The sequence below is a fragment of the Aptenodytes patagonicus genome, chromosome 8 (assembly GCF_965638725.1).
Source record: "Aptenodytes patagonicus chromosome 8, bAptPat1.pri.cur, whole genome shotgun sequence".
Classification (NCBI taxonomy): domain Eukaryota; kingdom Metazoa; phylum Chordata; class Aves; order Sphenisciformes; family Spheniscidae; genus Aptenodytes; species Aptenodytes patagonicus.
Genome location: NC_134956.1, coordinates 10,844,783 through 10,867,190, shown reverse-complemented (window position 1 = coordinate 10,867,190; position 22,408 = coordinate 10,844,783). Strand labels below are relative to the sequence as shown.

General features: G+C 40.1%; 2 protein-coding genes across 2 annotated transcripts in view; one reads left to right on the top strand and one right to left on the bottom strand.

Annotated features, from left to right (window-relative positions):
- Positions 1-4,847: 4,847 nt before the first annotated feature.
- On the bottom strand, positions 4,848-9,675 carry PDE12 (phosphodiesterase 12). Its single transcript, XM_076346313.1, has 3 exons — positions 8,416-9,675; positions 7,257-7,335; positions 4,848-6,509 (listed from the first exon to the last, which is right to left on the bottom strand). The coding sequence occupies exons 1-3, from the start codon at positions 9,673-9,675 to the stop codon at positions 6,067-6,069; spliced, it is 1,782 nt and encodes a 593-aa protein (XP_076202428.1). The 3' UTR covers positions 4,848-6,066.
- A 3,695-nt stretch (positions 9,676-13,370) lies between these two features.
- DNAH12 (dynein axonemal heavy chain 12) overlaps positions 13,371-22,408 on the top strand; it is a 74,995-nt gene continuing 65,957 nt past the window's right edge. Inside the window, exons 1-8 of the mRNA XM_076345859.1 lie at positions 13,371-13,534; positions 15,789-15,879; positions 16,168-16,194; positions 17,134-17,323; positions 18,647-18,722; positions 19,577-19,735; positions 20,417-20,612; positions 21,805-21,993. Of these exons, the coding sequence (XP_076201974.1) occupies positions 13,371-13,534; positions 15,789-15,879; positions 16,168-16,194; positions 17,134-17,323; positions 18,647-18,722; positions 19,577-19,735; positions 20,417-20,612; positions 21,805-21,993 (1,092 nt within the window). The remainder of the gene's footprint in view (positions 13,535-15,788; positions 15,880-16,167; positions 16,195-17,133; positions 17,324-18,646; positions 18,723-19,576; positions 19,736-20,416; positions 20,613-21,804; positions 21,994-22,408) is intronic.

Genomic DNA, 22,408 nt, shown 5'->3' with positions numbered 1-22,408 from the left:
CAAGGTCTCTCTTACGCAGTTTATTCATCGTAATATTAAGCTGTGGAAGGGACAAGACACTTGATGGGCTGTGGAATAATGTCACAATTGACAGAAGTAAACAAACTTTCCCTCAGGTTATTATATTCTCATCAACTGTTCTCAATTCTCTAAACATTTTCAAGGTACACTCTAGATTACGTGTTCTTAATTGTAAGCAGCAGTCCCTGGGGTTGGTGCATGTGCTTGGAAAGCCACCTTGTCTTCAGATGACAAACATGAAGTAGTTTGTTATGCATGTTCTTACGGGCTATCGCTATGAGCTGAAGTCCCAGTGGCTTTCTTTTTCCTGTGGAGTTAGTGCTACTTTTGTAGCTACTGCTTGTCTGTTAGTACAAGAACAAACTTAGTCCTGATGAGGTTTTTCTTAATCCTAATTCTGATGAGGGGTGTTTTTTTATTATGCTGCTTTATCTCTTTTATTACCAGGATCCCATGCGGTATTGAAATCCATATCATATTCCATTAATATGGCTATCTGTCTGTAAATTCATTAACTGTGGCAGTGACACTTTCTTAAACAGACCAAAAGGAGATGAAACACTTCATCACTGGCTCTTCTCCCTTTTTGGATTACACAAACTCAGAAGATAAATTCTACATCCTCTTCATTAGTTAGAGGCTGGTAATTTGTATGCTAGTCTTACGTGAACACAGTACAACTCTTCTACTGTAAAGGCACTGTCATTTAAGATGTGGATAGGTAAAAATACTTTTTTTGCTTTTTGGCATTCTTTATAATAGTTATTTTCTGGCTAAAGCAATTACAACAGTGACCTATACGTGCTGTATATAAGTAACAATGTATAATACAGCCCTGCTCTCCAGAGGCAGATGAAATTCCCGTGAAGATCCAATTTTATCATGTCTGTTAAGAGTTTAGATATACTAACTTTGTTTGTGATTGCCCTGTCAGAAGTCAAATACCTGAACTGAGCTGTCGTCCCAGAAGTTCAAAATCTTGGACAGGCATAAGACTGCTAAAAATTTGTTCCTCATTCTACTGTAATGGCAGGAAATCCTGAGTTCCAGTAGCTGAAATTTTTCATTGTGTAGCATCAACTCCTGTATTCAAACAATGGGTAAGTTCTACTGCACTGGGGAGTCAGTCTAGTAATATTTGCATACGAGAGGTTTTATTTCAGTGTATCAGATGGCCAGCTTAATTATAGAGGGCAAAACACTGTTTTTTCTTTTATTTGGCCATGCCAACACAATTTATTCCTTGTATTTTCAGTACATGCATGATTGGCTTTTCATTTTTTTCCAACATTAGGAGAACAGTTTTGCATGAATATTCAGATCTACATACAGACCAGAGCAAAAAGCTTGTTTTGTTTTCCTCGCATGTAACTAACCTGATCACTCAATACTACAACATAAATAGTAGTGGATATTTGGTTTTTGTTTGGTTTTTTGGTCTTTTTTTTTTTAAAAAAAGCTTCATGAACAACAATCTAGAACTTGTTCTGCAGCAGTTTTGTAGGTAATCTGCAGACTTTGGTTCAACTGTTTGCAAGCAGAACAAAAATCTGTTGTAAACGCATCAGGAATTAGCAACAAATGCTACAAGCATTTCTACTTGCTTGGTTTGTTCTCAGCATTTTCAACATAGACCAGTAAACAATGTACTGGAGGCAACAGAACGCTATGAGGGCACTTACAGCAATAGCCTGGCTAGTGTAAAAAGTGGTTTAGGGTTTTGCCAGTACTGAGAATTCAGAGCCCAGTTTGCAGTCCATATATTACTTCACATAGATGTAAATATAGCTTGGGAGCATGGGGGATATAGGCCAAAGGTGTGCCTAAGGGTTACTTTTCACTGAAAAAAAAAAAAAAAAAATCACAATTCTTTTGAATTGTGACTTTTGCCTAACGTAGACCCTAGTGCTGCATTCTCATTCCAGAAAGATCTGCCTGGTTCCCGACACATTGCTCCTATTGGCAGTCAGCCTGTGCTGCTGCATTTCACCAATTAAACCAGGGATACTTTGCCTGGAGAATCTCCGGCACTAGCTCATGGGGCTGAATTTCCTCCTGAAGATATTAAAGGATTATCTGCCATGTGCAAGGGCCATCTAATTTTACTGGGCCTGTTCCAGTGCCATGTTTTTCCCTTACTGCTCGTTTCCTGCAGATGCCAGTTTTCCTGTGCTCTCCCTCGCCTTGGTCTGCAAGGAGACAGAAGCGGCAATCCAAGTACCAATACAGGGAATGAGAGGGACCTGCTGTTTCTTGGAAGGGAGGCAGAATACCAGGCAAGTCTGTTCTCTGAGCAGCTCCATCTTCTGGTACTATGGAGAAGTTACAGATTTTTAATGTTTTGGTTTTGGAAACTAAGACAAAGTAACCCAGTTGTAATAGGTACTTAAAAAGGAGAAAAAGAATGTTTTTAAAGTTATAAGGGGAGCTCAAGCTAACCTATGTAAGTAATATAATTTCACTTCCAAGCTTAACAATTGCAATCTTACTATTCTAAGTGACTGAGACTGAGACATTTCTCTTGCCGGTCTACAAGCCTGCATTACTCAGTGGAGTTTGCTTTTGGGTTTTTTTTCCCCCCTCAAGTTTTTCAGAGCTGGCAAACTGTAGAAGGCCTCTGACTCAGCTGTAACGTAGTAATTTTCAGTGTTTTTCCAAGGTGTTAATACTTAGATTTTTCTTCTTGAACAGATCTTCCAATTAATTTTTTTGCCCTTTAAGATGCCATATGCTTGCAAATGTTACATCTTCAGGTGTAAGCTTTCCCTCATTTACTAAATTAGTAAATATTCTTTGCCCAGATACGAGGTTTACAGCCTCCATTCTGTTTACAAGATTTTCTCCTCACTCCTGTATCTTGAAGTTTAGTTATGAATCACTGATACTTTATCAACTTTGTAGTCTAGAAGAGTACAGACATCACCTTCAACTCATGCACAATTGAATTACACTTTACTTTTTAATTAGACTTATCAGAGAATAGTAACTGATCAAGGACCCACCCAAAGTATTTAGGGTCCAATTTTACAGGGTGAGTACTGTCCTTCACTTTCTTGCAAAGATCTAACATCATTCATTGCCACTTCTATTGCCACATTCCCTGTTTTGCTGCTATTTTTTATCCGAAGGCTCTTAGCTACCATTTGGCTTAGCTAAAATGCAAACTTAGCAAAAACTGAATTCTTAAGGTTTACATATAAGCCTTCCAAAGCCCATTACAATAAATGAGCACTCTTTCAAAGAGGTCTTGTGATATGTTTTGTGGTAGATCAGCTTAAGCAAGTGAATGCCTCGCTCCAGGCCTTGATCACTTATTCCCACATCCAAGCCTGGATCTTGCTCTTTGGGTACAAGAGGTTTTATGGTGAATCAGCTCATTATGACCCACTAAAATGATGATACAGTGAAGAAAATTAAAGGCCCTGTATTTTTAGCTGGATCACTTCCCTATTTTAGTTTGGTGTGGCATGAGCAGGAACAAGTAGCCAGAATTCAGAGGTGGTAGAACAGGATCAGGTAAGAGACGTTGGGATGAGAGGAAGATGGATGGTAAGTGCTTATGTTGCTGGAAAAAGCTACTTGCAAAGGACATTTACATGAGATCTTTAGTAATACAGGCTTCTACAAACTTGTGTATTAGTGGAACAGTCCTTTTGTCAATTCCCATTTACCTGTGTTTTTATGTGCAGAGTTGGTAACAAAATTCTGGACGGTTCATGAGATTTGTCTTCTAATGTCATGATGTTTAACATTGAGACATGTTTTGAGACTTAGGGGCCTGCATCTTTTTAGCCTTGTATTACCTCTGAGGCTAAACCTGCCTGGTGGCTTTACTAGTGCAGATGTTTATCAGCATCAACTTGTTAGATGCTGTGCTGGTTTTGGCTGGGTTAGAGTTCATTTTCTTCATAGCAGCTAGGATGGGGCTGTGTTCTGGATTTGTGCTGGAAACAGTGTTGGTGACACAGGGATGTTTTCGTTACTGCTGAGCAGTGCTGACACAGAGTCAAGGCCGTTTCTGCTCCTCACCCCACCCCACCAGCGAGCAGGCTGGGGGTGCACAAGAAGCTGGGAGGGGGCACAGCCGGGACAGCTGACCCCAACTGACCCAAGGGATATCCCACACCATAGGACGTCATGCTCAGCATATAAAGCTGGGGGAAGGAGGAAGGGGGGGACGTTTGGAGTGATGGTGCTTGTCTTCCCAAGTCACTGTTAGGCATGATGGAGCCCTGCTTTCCTGGGGATGGCTGAACACCTGCCTGCCCATGGGAAGCAGTGAATGAATTCCTTGTTTTGCTTTGCTTGCGCGTGCAGCTTTTCCTTTACCTATTACACTGTCTTTATCTCAACCCACGAGTTTTCTCACTTCTACCCTTCTGATTCTCTCCCCCATCCCACCGGGGGGGAGTGAGCGAGCAGCTGGGTGGTGCTTAGTTGCCAGCTGGGGTTAAACCATGGCAGATGCTCAGATACTACCGTAACAAAAACCAGTAGTATTTTTACTGGAAATAACAGAAAAAGCTAAGGGGCAGACATTTACAAGCTTCTGCAAAGCACTGCCCTTCACAGTATTGCAGATACTACTAGCAAGAGACAGGACCAAGGACCCTTAGCAATATGTTACCTGAAAGTGACTGTCTATTTTCAGTACTATATAAACAGTTTAGTGAATCCCAGCTATAACCTACAGTCCACCAGTATGCAGTGGAGGTGAGTAGCCAGTTGTGTGAGTATACGGTACACAGCTTTTATCAACCTGGGTAGACTTGTCTTGCCATGAAAGACACCAGTAACTGGAAAGAAATCAAGTGACAACAGTGACAGACAATTGAAAAGGGAAGTTTATTAGGTGAAGGAGGGAGATCTAGAGAAATGGTTTTCAAATGCAGTTTGTTTCATATGGACTAATGAGGCAGGGAAAGTAGCTTGTTAAATGATTCATACCCCTCCAACACATTCAATGAAGGTATGGATAATATACATTTCCCCACATCCAAATTATCTCCTACAAAATAGGGAAGACTAGACTATTTCTAGAAGGAAAAAATGTGGGGAAAACAATATTAAAAATTCAGATCTTTGTATATGTAATAGAGGAACAAAATAGAACAATCATGATAAAGGGTCACAAGTCACTTGTGTTTCTTTTTAAAGATTTAGGCACAGCCTAAACACACCTAACACACCATGTTAACTATTCTGTCCCCCCCCATCTGAAAACGGATTATATGGTTATAAAGCTCCTTCCCATCCAGAGTTGGCTGTCCCAAACTTTAGTATTTCTTATACTGCTAATGACTATAAACAACAAAAGGAAGAGATGTTCAAAGTAGATGCTACCTATATATGTAGTCCAATTTTACCAGATGCTAAAGTTACCCTCATTACCCATATTGAGTGGGCAAGCAAAATGCTTCCAAATCAACTATAATCTTGAATTTAAGATGGTTGATTGTTGACAGAAAGCCTATTCACTGACAATTAAAGAACATCTTTTCAGAAGGTAGTAGGTACAAGTACATTGTTCATGCCACTTACTAAAAAATTGGACACAGTAACAGCAAGTGAACAAGAGAATTTCTGAACTTACTTTAAAAATTTGTCTTGTCATGACAGTAATTACAATAAAGTTGAATCAGCTAAAGCCATTTGTTTTCAGGTTCTGTGTTTGGTTCTGAATTAAGCAGGGTTCAGTTTGTACACTGTCTTATAAATCAGATTAAATTAATGTAACATTTTTAACAAAATAATTTTTAATCCTTTAAAAACACCTGTAAAAAAGGTACATGGTAATCCAATTTTCAACCCCCCCATCTTAAATATATTTGGTTTTCCTATTTGCATATAAAAAGGGAAAAGTTGTCATGCAAATATTCTGAACAGTGTGATAATATTCAGTAGAACCATTAAACACATGAATTTTTTAGTAATCGTTCTGACTTTCCTTTTAGTAGTATACAAGCCAGGGTGTAACCTCAGTTCCTCAGCAGTAAATTAAATTTCTTGTTTGAAAACCCCCAAAAGCACCATGCAAGAGCTGATCTATTTCCACTTTAAGTCACATATTAGTGCTATATGATCAGAAGGATGTGAAACACTTGGCAAAGCCTGGTGGGTTGTTACTTCTTCATGACTTGGCAACGGAATGACCTGTTCAACCTCAAGAGCATTTTTGTCAATGAAAATGTAGTCCAGACATCCATGAAACCCACCAACATAGTTTGTATAAGCAGGTTCTCCGCAAGCACTTAGCAGTTTGAAAGAATGGCTTAGAGGCATATTGCACCTTTCTTCTTCACCATTCGAGACCCAGTCTTCATGATCTTCAGCAATGCCACCACTGTTAATAAAACTGTAAGTTCCAGATGATGGTGTACTATTAAAATCTCCACAGAATATGATTGGTATGCTAGGATACAAATCACATGCTACGTGCTTGATGTGAGACAAGGCTACAGCGATTTGGATGAGACGGATGTTCCCACCTAAGAATATAAAAATGTATTACTTTAAATACTTCACAGTAGCATTGGAGGAATTTTCCAAGTCATTTAAGCATATATCATGTATAGCTCTGAAACAGCAATCTCATTTTAAATTTTCTGTGCACTACGTTTTAGAATAGTTTTCATAAATAAAGAAGCCTTTGAAGTTTGTGACTATGCAAGTTTTAGAGAGGCAGACAATGTTTTAATTTAAACTGACGCATGCAAGAACTCTGAACCTTAAACATCCATATTACAGCAGCTTTCTATTTCGTGGCAACCATCCTAGTAGTGTTCCCGAAAGACACAGAACCAAAAGAAAACTAATTTAAAAGAGGAGAATCTTTTCTAAAAGCTTCTGTAGCCCAATTTGGTTGCTCTTCTGGCAGTACCCCAATATAACTCCTTCAGGTACAACAGGATCGGGAAGCCATGAGCACACACAAAGCTATCTATATTTTATGGTCTACTCTTTGGGTGAAATCGTGCGTAACATGACTTGCCTTGCTTTCAGCTGTATTCTACTGACTCCCAGGCAAACTAGAATAATCTTACTCTAAGAAAAATAAACAGACAGACCTAGTAGCCTGGCTTGATTCATCTAGCTAAGAAGCAAGGCAGGAAACCCTCAGTTCCAGAAGAAAAGGTTATAGCTGCAAAAGAATGGGGGAAAATCTATTCTCCCTAGGAAGGACAAAAACCTTTACAAACCCAGTTATTCTACGTACAGGAACATGACAAAATTACCTTTTGGATGCCAGTATAGGTGGGTATTAGCTACACAAATCTTCCTGGAAGGATCAGTTGTAGACTGAAGAACTGAAACCTTCAAGAGAAAAAGAAATCTTTGATAAGTCTTAAATATATATATTAAAAAATGCAATAGTTAGCTTATGCCTTTATGGTCCAGTTCAAAGAATCTGATGTTTATAACTAATGAACAGTACAGCTCCTAAGTCGACTCTATTTATCTTCTATATAAGGTCTGGATATCAGCCAATGTATTACCAATATTACCACTACATCCAGGTATTTGACAAAAGTTCTTTTGTCCGTGTCTGGTTTGGCCGTATTTTTTCCTTCAATCCATTCCATATTTTTTTCATAAGATGTTGCTAATACTGTACCATTCTTAACTACTTCTATTGTCTGTTCTCCCACCTCTGCAACAGAATTGGAGCTGCGTCTCTGGTTTTAGCAAGCAAAGTGTAGCATTGCGTAAGTGTTAAACTGAACGTAAATTTAGAAGTGATTTCAGTTATCAGGGAAAGCTTGTTAGTCCTACTCAGTCCACGAGTAGGAAACTTTTACCAATGAGTGTTTCTGAAATTTCTGACACAGACCTAGATCTTACACATTTGTACTTACAGGATAGTTCTGCTGGCAGACCCACTGGCATCAACAAGCTCACAAGCCTCTCCAACCTTATTCCTCTCCCTACCATCACTTTGTAAAGTGGCATTATTAAAGCAAGCCAAATTAATTTAATCTCATTTACAACTGATTTACAAGATTTAAGTTTTATCAAATACATATTCTGACATATGAGAGTAAGTAGTGAAAAACTTGGCAACCAATACCACCATCGATACCTTGCCCTGAATCTCAACAGCCGTCTTCATCTTAAAACACAGAACATCATTTTGCCTTTTTTACCAAGTTTTGGTAATTCCATATATCCAGTTCAGTAAAGTCTCAATATTTTGTTCTTGTTCCTAAGTTGCTCTTCTGCTCTATTCATTACCCTAGCTAACAGAGAACATTTCACTGTTCTGTCTATGTTTCACACCGTTAATCCTTCGCCTCCCTTCTCCTGTGGTTTGATGCTCAACAAACCTAGCTTGGCTGCACCTGCCTGGAGACAGTGGGAAGAGGAGAGGGGAAGAATGCACGTAAAAGCTGGTACCTGCAGCACAGATGATCTCTGCAGCACCTTCTCCTGCACCAAGGGGTACTCGGCCAGCTTATCACACAACTCCTTGTGCAGCGGGTCCGAGAGCAGGGCTTCACTGAAAGCTATGTCGTGCTGGCTAAGGAGGCTGAACTTGTCCCTGCGGTAGAAAGTGGCCAGGCCTTCATGCTGCTTCTCCTTGATCTTGAAGAGCCCTTCGAGTCCAAAAGCATCTAGGGCTGGAGCCAAGCTGTCCACGAAGACAGACTTATCCACTTCTTGCAAGCAGATGAGGTCGGCACTGTAGCCCGCCAGCTCCTTCTTGAGCAGGTTCTGCCGGTAGTCGAGCTCCAGGGCGTATGGAGCACAGTAGGGGTAGAGCACGGTGCGGGAGAACTCCGTCTGGGCGTAGGTGTCGGCCAGGATGTTGTAGGAGACGGCTCGAATGGAGCCCTCGCCGCAGACCTTCTTGGTGTAGAGGTGCCGGGAGTCGAAGGTGCAGGCGCCGGGGCCGGCCTCCACGGGGCCGCTGCTCTCCACCTCGCGGGGCGGCCCGTAGCGCTGCGCTCCGTCCCCGGGCGTGCACCGCAGCTTCAGCCGCAGCCCCACCAGCGCGTTGGAGGGCGTGAAGACGCGCTCGGCGGCCGCCGCCTCCACCCAGGCCGGGCCGCCGTCACCCGCCGCCCCCCCGCCGGCCGCGGGCCGCTGCTCGCGGTACCAGCGGAAAAGGCAGTGCTGCGGAGCGGCGAACTCGGCACTCACCTTGGGGCACACGGGGAAGCCGGCCAGGAGCGAGCGCGGCAGCTGGAGCTCGGTGAGCGCCGGCGGGTTGCGCTCCACGCGATACCGCGCCTCCCCGATCTGCAGCACGGCGCCGTCCTGCCAGGCCGCCGCGTTGGGCACCTCCTCTGCCACCGCCTCCCCGTCGCGGGAGAAGAGCCGCACGGCCGGGGCCGCCGCCGCAGCTTCCTCCGCCGGGCCGCCCTCCGCCCGCGCCTTCTTGCTCTTCTTCGCCGCCTTGGAGTGGCCCTTGGCGGCGTTGGTGGCGATGCGGGCCAGCGCCCGGCCCAGCGGCTCCGCCTGGTCCCGCTGCATGTGCTTGGCGCTGCCGTCGGGGAGCACAAACCGCAGGCTCAGCTTGGGCTCGGACGGCACGCACCGCACCACGGCCCGCTCCATGGCGCCGCGGGCGGCGGGCAGGCGGCCGCCGCCGACGAGGAAGGCGGCGGGCGAGCCGCGGAGCCTCCGGAGGGCGGAGCGCAGCCGGCGCCACATGGAGCCGGCGCCGCGGCTCGCCCGCGTCCGAAGGGCGCGACCGGAAACGACGAGTCGCGCGCGGTCTCGTCAGCGGGGCTGGGCGGAGCGGCGCTGCCAACCGCCGCCGCTCGCGCCCGAGGGAGAGGCGGGGCGGCCGGGGGAGGGGAGAGCTGCGCGAGGGCGGGCTGGGTCGCCTTAGGCAGCGGGCGGGAGCGGGCGGTAACGCCGCGCCGTGACCGAAAGGCTGTCCCCGCGGCGGCTTTCCTCTCTCTCGTGTGTTCTTGGCCCCTTTCTCAGGGACTGACCTGCCCGTACGACGTAAGCGAGACTGCCTGGAGGAACAGCGGGTTTTGTTCCCTCAGCAGCGAAATCCCGTCTCTTCAGGAAAGCTTTCACATCTACCTGGCAAACGGCTGCTTGAAAAGGGGGTTGGTTTCCCACATAACATGCAGATGGGTGCAAACTGCTTATGGATAAATCTCTTGGTGTCAAAGGTTGGGTTTGTTTTCTGTTTGTGAGAAAACATTTCATGTCTGGATGGAAACTTCAAACTGAATAGTCCTGGGCTGCTAAGATGTCTTGGGAAGGTTCCCAGGACTTTCTAAAACTCTCTCCAGCTGTTGTTCTCGCAGGCTCTGGCCACACAGATACAAAATTAGGATTTTGAAGTCTCTTTGTGAGATATGGGCAAGTGGGTAGTAAATCTCCAGAATTTCTTAAAATTTCCATTTATAGTTTTACAAAGCGTAGAAGCTTAGCAACAGCTGTCTGATGCGTAAGGGTGTTATAATTTCTTAGACGTTTTTGCTGTGATCTGGAACAAGAAGGTTTTTATCTGCTTTGTGCAGGCAGAACGCTGGAGCAAACAGACTTACTGACTTGCTTAGGCTATATTAAGTCCTGTGGCAGACTAGGAAATTTAAGGTAAGACTTTTCCAAGTCTCTGCTTTTTTCTTTTTTTTCTCCTAATCATGAGCGTATTAGTAGTCTGGATAATACAAAGTGCAACAAACACCCTTTCTGTGAATAAATAGGCCTTGAATGAGCATTCTGTTTTGGGCAGGTGAACCTTGTTAACAGTAGGGATCTAGGTAGGCACAACTCCCTCTTAAGGGCCGTGTGCTGCTTTATTTTCAAGGGAATGAATGCTCTGAAAGCTGAAGAGACACGGTTAAAGGTCTGGCCGTGAAATTAAAGGTTTTGTGCACAAGCCACCTGGGAGCCGAGAAGGGCCGTGGTTAATGCCCAGAGGTGCGAAGGGCGCTCGGGGGGGGTTGGTGGTGTGGGCGCTGATTTGCTGTGCGTGTGGCTGAGGTGGCCTTGAAACCGCGGTGTGTCTCTGGCGTTTGAAATGGGGCCAGGGAAGGTGGACGGCGTTGGGGCTGCGGGTGGGCAAGCGTGTCCCGGGAGAGCCGCCGAGAAGACCCACTCTCCCGAGGTCAGAGACCCGCACAGCGCCGGGCCCCGCTGACCGCGCCTCGCCCCCTCCGCCGCGCCGCCCGCCCTCGTCTCCGTGGCAACCGCGTTGTTGTCCTGAGTCGCCTCCGCGCCGCCGTCCTGCCCGGCGGCCCCCCGGGACCGCGGCACCGGGAGAGGTGAGGGCAGCGGGGGCGGCGGGGTGGCCCTCCGTGGGGGTGGGGCGGTCGCAGGGGTTGATGCTGCTCTTCCCTCTACACCGACAGGGCTGTGGCCCCGGGCCCTGCTGGGCTGCGGGAGCGCTGGGAAAACGTAATACCGTCTTGGCTTTTTTTAGCTGAGCTTTATTTCTTTTGCCTCCATCACCACCCGTTTTAATTCATTTCTAGGACACACCACTAATTTAGGAGGTAGCTTTGGCTTTCTGCTCCCCTGTGAGAACCTGTTGAAATGCAGGTGTGAGTTTGTGCATCGTGTTTCCAGGGGAACCCTACTGTCAATCTTTTGGGGTAGCCAAAATCAGCCACAAGCAAGACTTAAGCCACTATAGAGGGATAGTCAACCTGAGCCCAGTCATGCAAGTTTTTTTTTCTTTATTTTCCTTCTTTTTTTCTATTTTTCTGTCTTGATATCAATTACCAAAGTTTGGTTGCCAAGTGTCTTTAACCGTGGTTATCCAATTACCTGCTCCACATCTTCATCCCGCCCCCAGACTAGGATTCTTATTTCAAACTCATACCTGTCTACGCTTTCTTGTTGCACAGCCCAACTACCCACAACTGTGGTCACAACCAAAACTCCCATCTGCTTAGCTTGAATCCCATATCCATCCCACCAAATTACAAACCTTCTTCTCATTGGGAATCTGCATCCACAAGGCAGGATTTAGCCACATCCCCTCAGCCACGTTAACACCTTGCTTGCCTCTTTCGTTTTAGTAATCTCAGCTTAGTCTTTGCTCAATTTAGCCTTGCTTCTGAAGATGCGCACCTTGGCATACTGTAAGTGAATATTGTCTAGAGAGAGACCAGAGTTGCTGCAGCTTAAAAGAGTAAAGTACTGTCAAGCACCTGCTTCGTATTTTCAGAGGCATTTGTTCTGGTAGCTCAGAGAAACATTTCCAGGCAGGCAGTTGAAACGAAATTGTGCATTGCTCTGCCTTAGGTACATACATAAAACACTATCACTAGGGTCTATTGATGGAATATATGTTTATATGCAAGATAGAGTTCTCAAGCAGCCTGCTAAGTTCACCACAAGACTTTCAGCATCACAAAATTATTTCTGAATAGTCTCCAATTTTACACTGCTTTTTACAAGATGATCATGCAGTTTCTTAACCTTTCAATGTATGGAATAGATCTTTTAATGACTACTTTGCACATAGAAAATAAGCTTAATTCTTTTTTTCCTTGAGAAACATGAAAAGAACAATAGGGCGTTGGTTTTATATAAATGCTTTCTTGATAATTTCCTGCACTTTGTCTCTCTTTAACAGTGACATAGTGTCTAAAGAATAACTTTCTCATAATTTTGCTCCCATTTGTTTGGCATTGTGGTGAAGCTGTAAGTCTATGTTGATATCATTATGATGTTGTTTCCTTTAAAAACTGCCTCTCGCATCAGTAGAATTCTGGGATCTCGTATTTGAAAATTTGCTGCAGTTTTGTCTTCACAGTAATACCAATTATCAAGGATGCTTTTGGGCATTTTTTTTTTCCTCAGAATTTTAGAGGCCACCCTTGTCTGAGTTTGTTCCACGTTACCTAGCGTGGGTGGACTTAATGAGGCAGTAACTTTTCTTTTAGTGACCAGGCAAGAAAGGAGTAGGTAGTCACCTACTGAAGCCACAGGAACAGCAGCGCTGTCTCAGGCCCCATCAGAACAGGAGATGTGCCTACATCATGACCAGTCTGGTGCAGTCTGCTGGGGTGTTAATAGGCTGCCCTTCTGGTGTCTTCTGTTCTGTGTACAGCTGGTAGATTAGCACTTAAAGAGATTTGTAATGGAACTTCACTTTTATGCAATGTGCTGATCTTGAGTTAGTAGAACTGTACCATTGGTTTTTACTATTGCAGGCTTTGTATGGATGCAGTTTCTGTTGAACTCTGCCGTTTTAGCATATACAGTATTTTTCTGTTTTCTGAAAGCTAAACTTTCATACCTAGATTGTGGAAATCCCTGAGGCTGCCTCATTTTACATCTTATGTACATTCAACTTAATACGTACATCTGTTAAACTGCTTTCTGGACAGGATTAATTGTATTCTAGAATCTTGGTTTTGTTATGGTTTTAGATGCCACACTCAGATGGAGCACCTTCCAATAAAAAGACTTTGAGAACTTCGTTTCTTCCCACTGTTTTACCTTCATCAGTCACATCTGATATGTCACCATTACAGAATAAACTATTGACATACCGAAGATGCAACGAACAGCAAGAGATGCTTAATCAGTTACTGTGAGTTTCATGTAATTCAAGAAATGTTGAAATTCAAATGAAAGAAACATTGCACATTTGACATCTGACAAATAATAATGGTGTTTGTTAATTTTAGAGGTTTTTGATGTCACTATTGCAGTGCTGAACACTTTCCATCTAAAATCATTAATAATAGAAGAACATTTGATAGACTCTGATGTATTTTCTTTTACAGCACTCAAAATCTGCTTGAGGGTATGTTTGTTGGGATGAGTAGAAAGTGACCTTCACATTTTGAATGTTGTTTATGATAGACTGAAAAAAATCCTTTCTCTTTATGAAAACCTTTTCAAAGAGAATCAAAGTCTGGATTACTTGCTTGCTTTTGTATGAATGATCCAAATGTGGGTCTACTTCTAACAGGCTTCTTTGTCACTATCTTAATGCATTTGCTGCTGAGCTCAGTGATCTGTGTCGCTGCCAGAGTAGCACAGCTGCCAAGATGATTGGTAAATTGACATAAAATTGTCTTTCAAGATTTTCATTTGCAAAGGAGAAAAGACAATAGGAAAAGGCTGCTTTCGTGTAATTGTTGTAGGTCTGATAGAAAATTAGGTTCTTCTTATTTTATTATTTTGATAGAAATTTATTCCCAAAATACCTACATTATTTTCAGGAACTTACCGAAGAATCCCTAGACATGTTGATTATCTTGGCATAAATATGAGAGGATTATGTGGGCTAAGGTTGCATTGTTTATAGTAGTAGTATGAAATATATAGCAACTTGCATTTTCATGTAAAAGATTAAAAAGGTAAGGAAATCTAATGGTATTAGGTTAGGTATTAGGATTAAAAAGCACAGAAAAAATTGTTTTGGCCTTCAGAAGAAGAAATGGAAATTAAAGACCTACATACAGTCTTAATTTAACCCATTTTAAATATTGTCACTGATATCAATAATTTTATTTTTGTTGGTGTGGGTTTTTAGTGATTCCATTTACTGTGACTGGATTTGGTGATGGTAACCAGTTACTTAACTGATTCCTATGCACTTGATGTTCCACTTCAGTGGCTAGATTAAGTGGCCAAGTATTACAGGTTGTTTTTTCTCAAAAGATACTTGTATGTGTCCCAAATTGTTGGCTTCATTGGAGCTAGGCAGTGGTATAAAACTAAGTTGCAGGATTGAAGTCTGAGAATAATTTATCACAGAAGGGAATCTGATTTGTGCCAAAGATAAGTGAGGGGGATTGCCTTTTTTCCTTTTTTTTTTTTTTTTTTTTTAAATAATGGTAGCAACAATCAGTTATAGAAAGCAGTTAATCTATATAGAAGTTAAAAGTAGAGAAAGATGTTTCCTTTCTTTTAATAGTTTAAAGGCTGTTATAATACAAATCTAACAAACAAGAAGTCTTTTAATTTTAGCTCTTGGAAAGTAAATCCTGACCTTTCAATGATACCTGCAGTAGCAGAGTGCAGTTTTTAGAATGCAGGTGATCAGTATGCGGAAAATGTCAACTATGTTGTGGTGATAACTTACTGTGCAGTAAGGTGACTGCTGACCAGCCATCTGACAAACAGTGAATATTCTGCTGGAACATTGATTCAGTTAGTTTTTTGTACAAAGTGAACTGTCTTTTAAGTAAGGTCCCGTGAAGTAATGATTTGAGTGTATACTTGAAATTGGCAGTCTTAACTTCCACTTGGGAGTTTTTAGCTGAGTTATATTGAAATAAAGCTGAAATACTCTTTGCAAGATATGTACAGAGTGTATCCCAAAAGGATGGACTGAAATGTTTTAATGCATAAGGTCAGCAGGACATGCCAACATTAACCATTTAAAGTTTTCTGATAGTTTAGCAATTCTGATATTTAGCAATTTATAACCACAGGCAGTAAAAAAGAGCTGGTCTTAAAATAAACAGCTTTAGGAGTTTTGTTCTGCACTTTTTTCTTTTTTTCTTTTTTTTTTTTTTTTTAATCTTTTCATAATACAGTTGGACAAGATCTGTTGTAGTTGTTTGAGGAGAATTAAGATATAAACCTAACAGGAGCACTGGGCAATTGGATGAGGTGAATCAAGGCATGTGTATATCGTGACTGTAGTCAAGATAAATGTGTGCCTTTATAATATAAAGAGAAGACAGAGCATGCAAAGGCAGCCTTACCTTTTAGTCATCAAAGAGTTGGTAAACGTGAAAAAACAGGTTGCATCAACTAAAATGATAGCATTATTTTTAATATATTATTTGTACTTTTTCTGTACTTCTGACTCCCATGTTTTACTTTAGAATTGATCGAGCTTTAAAAGTCTATCACATATCCATGGAAGAAAAATATCACAGAGATCCTGTACCTCCTATCCCGGAACTGCCTTCCACTGTGAGAAAGTATTTCTTTAATATTTTAACTGTTGCCTGTTTTGTTCTTTGTTATTGGGGCATTTATGCCTCTTACTTCTTAGTATTTACTTAAAGATGCTTATCTCAATCCTTAGTAATTTATAAATGTATTTATATGCTCAAGTAGTCCCACTGAAATTGATACCTGTATATCTACAGAATAAAGTCTTTATTTAGGACTAATATTTGTTAAATTTTGTATTTCTGATTTTTTTTTTTTGTTTATATGTTCTTAATACATTACGATTTTCTGTTCCTTTTTATACAGATGAACAGTGAGCAAAAACAACGAAGAGTGAGTTAAGTTCTTTTTTAGACTAGAAGAGTGAATGGTCTCTATTCAGAGGGGTTGAGTATGTTGTGTGTAATTAATGGTGGTTAAACAGGAAAAGCTTTTTCGGTAGTCTTGTTGGGGAAAAATGGAATAGGAAGCAAAATAGGAATCTTTTCTTGTGGTCCAATAGAAGGAAAGTATTTTTCTCTTATAGAAAGTATGTCCATCAGTAATTTAAATTTTGATCTAAACCTTAGTTAAAGATCATTACTTAGAAAAATTCTAACAGGCTTCAGGATTTTTTCAGTTGAGGTCATAGTTCGTACTCTAGCCTGCACAAAAAGTAGTCTTTGGCATTGTTCACCTGATTTGAAAAACATGTACAAATCCTGGAATTTGTGTATAAATTTTAAAATAAGACTTTATCTCTGAGAGCCACTTTAAACTCAGATTAGCATTGAAATATTTATATTAAGTAGCTTAAGGAAACATCTATTTTTCTTTGCTGATGTTAGGTAAATTCATTCTGAAGACTATAGAGATTCAGATCCCTTTTTGTTTTATAACAAAGCTATCACTCAAAAGCATAAATACCTATTTCTTTGGCCAAAAAAAAAATCCTATTTGTGCATACTTTTTGCCAGATAAATGTTTGTCCAAAGAACAATAACAGGAACCTTGAACTGGTTTATTGTCGGTCATAAACTTCAGCAGAGAACCAAGGAAAATGCCATACTAAAAAGTACAATATTTTGTATTTAAGCATTGAGACAGGGAGACTGTTTTACTAACCACAGAGTAGCTTTTAGTGTACTAGTCAGTGAATACAAAAAAGATTATATTATGTTGCCTGCCCTTAAGTATAAGAAATGGTGAATAAAAAGAGACTTCATTGTCAAGCCTAACACAAAAATATTTACGTAGCCAATTATTAGACCTCTGACAATATTGTCCTTTCAGACAAACTATCTCTTCATGAAGAAGTGTGTGCAAAGTAATCCCGTGGTTCCCATTCAGCAGCAGTGGCTAATGTCTATGCTCACATTGGTGCCACAGTCGCTTATGGAAGGCAAAGAGAGAGAGCTGTTAGCTGAAAAGCTTTTAGGGGAGATAATAAGGGATTATGAAATGAGCATGAGAAGATGTGTGGGTAAGTACCAGAAACTACACAGTACTAATATGAATATATTAATGTGTGTCTATATATATTATAAGCTGTTCCATATTCTTCCACTGAAAATAATTTTTCTAGATTGTTCTTTCAGCCAGGCATGATCTTTGTAATTAACCACTGATTTCTCTTTTTCTGCCTCATCAAATGTGTATTGGCTGTAATGTTTAAGGCAAAACTTGCTGATTAGATTTGGACTAGTAAAAAGTTAACCAGCTGAAGGTATAGTTCAAGCAAAGACAAAGGCAGCTGTAGACTTCGTGAGAAAAAGGTTGATTGCTGATGACCTTATTTAATTATGTCTTTAACCTGTTTAGTTAATTTGATGCAAGAATGTATCGCTGTTTTCTACTAAATAAAGTAGAAACTTTTCATGTACTAGTCATTCTTTTTTTTGCCTCTTCAGCAACAGCAGCTTTTTTTTTTAAGCTCTTCATCCACAAGCACATCCATAAGTTTTCTGATGCTGCTTTGTATGCATGAGGAAGCTCGCAATAAAAATCTGCAAAGATAATTAGCTGTTTTCAGATATCACTCGTACAACTCACTTCAATTTTTAAACATTTTTAAAAGAGTCATGAACTGGAATTTTGAAAGTGTATTCCCTTGAAATCATGTATTAATGTCTCTTTTATTTACATTTTTAGTATCTGAAATTGAGCCAAATTTTGTCAATATTTTGGTGGATGGCTGATCTTTTTAAAAACGCAAATAAAATACACAATTTAACATGGGACTAACTTCTTCGTAATGTCATCAGTGGGATAAGTATCATATCCCATTATAATTATATTCAACAAAACTGTCATAAATACTTTGAATCATAGAATATCTCAAGTTGGAAGGGACCCGTAAGGATCATGGAGTCCAACTCCCTGCTCCTTACAGGACTACCTAAAAGTAAACCATATGACTAAGAGCATCATCTGGATGCTCCTTGAACTCTGACAGACTTGGTGCCATGACCACTTCCCTGGGGAGCCTGTTCCAGTGACTGACCATCCTCTCAGTGAAGAAATTACTTAAGAAAGTACTTAATTATTTAAACACTAGTCTATCTGAAAATCTTCATGAATAGGGGACAGAACTGGAATTAAGCCGCCCGAATCTGTATATATTTAGCAGAAGCTGTGATTTTGAATTACCTTTGGGAGAATGTGTTTTGAAGACTTGGATGATACGGTTACCTTTCCATCCTACTATGTGCTTGGTTCAACCTGGAGAAAGACTGAGGAAGTACAGTGCCTATTGAATATGGCTTAATTTTCTTCTAATGTTCATATATATATTTTTTTTTCCTAGTGCGAAATGTTCTTACTAAACCAGACATAAAAGGACTTGAAGATGAAGAGGAGGCACCTTTGCCTCTATCACCTCTGTGAGTGGATTAAGTTAGCAAATAACCCACTGGTGAAACACACTCAGTTGCATGAGTGAAGTTCTTGTTGAGCTGCATGAACAGAGTTATGGCACAATATTAATTCTGGAGTCCCTTAATGAGATGTTTTTTTATGTCTGTAGAGGATCTTAGATTTGAACATCTTATATCTGAATGCTTTACAAAGTTTTAGCACTGACAGTGTCTTATTACTGTTGTTACAGTTATAGAGTAGCACTAATGACTGCAAATGAGATTTCTGGCTCTGAGTACCCAGAAACTAAAGTCGTACTGCAGCCACCTCTGGAAAGAAGTGTGTGTGTACAGGGCAGTTTACTGGCAGACAGCAGCATTGTACAGTACTTTAACATGCATCTAATGCCAAGGTTTCATATAACTTTGGTGTTACGAGGTGAAACCTTGAGACTGAAGGAAAGGTGGTTATGCTCTGCCAAACTAGAAGAGGAATTCAGGTAGACAGAATATAATTACCTGAACTGCACAATTTGCTGAAGCATCAGAATGTGTGCCATCTAAATATTGATGATAAATACTTCCTGTTAGCAGTTGGTGAAGTTAGAAGTTTACATTGAAAGAGCTTCAGGAAGAGCAGGTGATCTGAAAATACTCTGGAGTATAAAACACGGTTGATCAGACAGAGTAACTTTATGGCTTCCCTTGCACCATATTTGGGATATGTGTATGGCACTTAAATAACTATTCATGTTAGGGAATAAGCTTTTTAATAGTACTTTTTATATGTAAGAATGTTTTATTCAAGTATTGCTTGAGCTGTTCTTTTTTTTGTTTATTTGTTTTGGTGGTTGGTTGTTTTTTGTGGGTTTTTTTTCCAGAGGCCTGGACTTTTCCAGACCATGGCATAACAATTTTATCCAAGCAAAAAATCAAATGCTTTCCAACTTGCACATTCTCCACCCCACAATGAAAACTCTACTGGATTTTGGTTATGCAGCATTCTCTACCTGTCTTATATTGGATTTCTCAAGTTTCAGGTAAAGTCTGTTTTAGCGAATTATTAACCCATATAGGTTTTTGAAGCTGGTAAAAAAGAGTTTGTTCAATTCTATTATTTATCATAGCGGTTTTTTATATAATAAATTTCTCCAATGTGTCATTTAATGTTCTTTGAGTAGGTTACTTTGTGTTATGACACATTTGACTTTTCTTCTCTCTGTTACATATAAATATTTTATTGGTGCTTAAATTGCTGGTAGTATCAGCCCTTTTGATTTATGTTTTGCCTTTAATTCTGTAAAGGTTTCCTCATTATTTATTTAATCTTAATGCCATGATCCCCATAGAAGTCTGGTTGAAGCAGCACTTGAAAAATTGACTTCTAGTAGTATTACTATCTGTAGGGAATTCTACGCTAACCCTAAAGATCAGATTTCTTGCTGGTTTTCATCAGTTGTTCTAAGATTAAAAATAAAATTCTTTTAATTTTCATAATTTTCAATATCTTTTTCCTCATTATTTTTTCTGGTAACTGTTCTTTATTTCCTGGCGTTTGGGGTATTTTTTTCCTCATTTAAATTTACAGAAGTGATGCTTAGGTTCCCACTGTGCTTTCTGCTAAAAAAGACTGGGTTGGTAATACCGTACAGATTACTGTTACTTTATTCCATGGGTTTTTTAATTTTTTTAATAAAGTTGCCTGTAACTTTCTTTTCTAGATTGAAAGGGCCAATTGACTGTGAATCTTTAAAGACTGATGTCTCTCTAAGCTGTTCTAAAGCAGAAGAGAAGATATTGAATACGTGGTATCAAAGAGTTATCGGTCTCTTTACGCAGAAGGAGTCATTGAATGGTGTAAAGTTGGATCAGGTTGACTCTTTTTATAACTGTGTGGCTACACTTATGTCTAATCAGGTAAAAATCTTTCCTCTCTGTGATAAACTTAATGTGAAATTTAGGTAATTCTAATGAGTCAGCACATTATATGATATGGGGCCTGTTTAATTAATCATTGTTAGCCAACTGTTGCATTTAATCCAGTAAAGTATTCAAAGTGTTAAATATTTCTAACTTCCATTATTTAAAATAAATACATGGTCTTGTCTATTTCTTCTAGTTTTTTAGATGCAGAAAATTACTCATTCTACCAAACAGAATGTAATTAGCTTAAAGAAGGAAATATCTCAGTGTTCTCAGGACCCTTCCTATCACTGATCTTGGCGCTACAATTACGTGTCATATATTAGCAAAATGAACAAAACCTCGTCTCTCTCCCTTGAAAGCAAACATACCTACACAAACAGATGAAAAGTCCAGCTCTGCTAATGTGTATGCAAGTGGCTATAGTTCTGCAAAATTTCCAAACAGTTTTTTTCTGGGGAAAATGATACCACAATGCTTTGCGAGTTAATTTTTTTCCTCCCTGATTATTTATATCGAGATGGAAGTTATATGAAGAGTTTCTCAGTTAAACTTTTTTGTTTTAGTAATTTCCAATTGTTTTGTTTCCTAATAATTATAGAACAAGAACATTCAAATGAAATCACTGATTTCAGACTGAGACAATTGTTTTTCAAAGTTCTTAGTTCACTGAAAATTAAAAATCCTTTAACTTCCAATTAACTTAAAGCATCTGTTGTTTACATTGTTCTATTTAAGAATATAACAATCAGTGGGAATATATATGCTCAGCAGTTTGAGAAGGCAGTCATTTTTAGGATTAAACCTGTATTTACTTTGTAGAAAAATAATGGAACAATAGTCTAATCAAATCATTTTCATATTAAAAAAAAGAAGTCAGAGGAAAATGCATTCCAGATATTTAATTTATACTTAAAACATGTATTAGTAATAGACTTACTTTTGTAGCAAAAATAAATGCATGGGCTTTACTGAAATGTTTTTTTACTTGTTCACTAGTTTACATCCTTTAAGGATTGGGACTAATGCCCGCTGAAGTCATTAGAAAAATTCACACTACTTCAGTTATCCATGAATCAGGCCAAAAGTACTAAAATGAATGGAAATCCTGGCTTACTGAATGAAGGGAAAGTGGGATAGGGCTTTCTGTTCTTTCAACTAATAGGTGATATATGTTATTACCTAGCTGAAAGAATTATTGAGAAGAACGGTTGAAGCTTTTGTGAAACTTTTTGATCCTGAAGACAGAAATGGTCTACCTTTATTTAAGATGGAATTGACTCTTGATGAAAAGAAAATGGAGTTTTATCCAAGCTTCCAAGACCTAGAAGAAGCAATTCTGTTTATAGTAAATCGTATAGGACAGACTCTTCAGGTGTGCTTTTATCTTTATTTTTAAATATGTAACTGCTAAGTTGCTCTGTACATGAAAATATTAGTAATTTAGGACTCTGACTACTGTGGTAATGGGAAGCAGAATGCAACTTGAGGTATTTATTTTACATGAGCGTTCTGCAGGTCACATGAATCTTGATGCCCAGCGGAATTCCAGGCTTTGAAACTCATTTTGTTATTCCTTTTTCATAAAAAAATTGGTACACCTGCTACTGATTGTTTTAGTCTGCTATTTTAATCTGCAAATCTGTGTGTATGTCTACAAATTAATTGTCTGCTTGTCCATTACATAGAAGTCAGGCTGAAAACTTAACCAGGAAAGAAAACTAGTTAAAAGATAACCTTTTTGTTTTCTTCTTTGGTATGTTTAGAAAACCTGAGAGTGCTTTAAGTAT

What these genes read in the sequence shown, in the direction of transcription:
- PDE12 (XM_076346313.1), bottom strand. Translation starts at nt 9,675, where the DNA reads ATGTGGCGCCGGCTGCGCTCCGCCCTCCGGAGGCTCCGCGGCTCGCCC. An exon ending in AGAGATCATCTGTGCTGCAG is followed by an intron (nt 7,336 to 8,415) that starts GTACCAGCTTTT and finishes TTTCTCTTGAAG; the next exon opens with GTTTCAGTTCTTCAGTCTAC. An exon ending in CCTATACTGGCATCCAAAAG is followed by an intron (nt 6,510 to 7,256) that starts GTAATTTTGTCA and finishes TTATATTCTTAG; the next exon opens with GTGGGAACATCCGTCTCATC.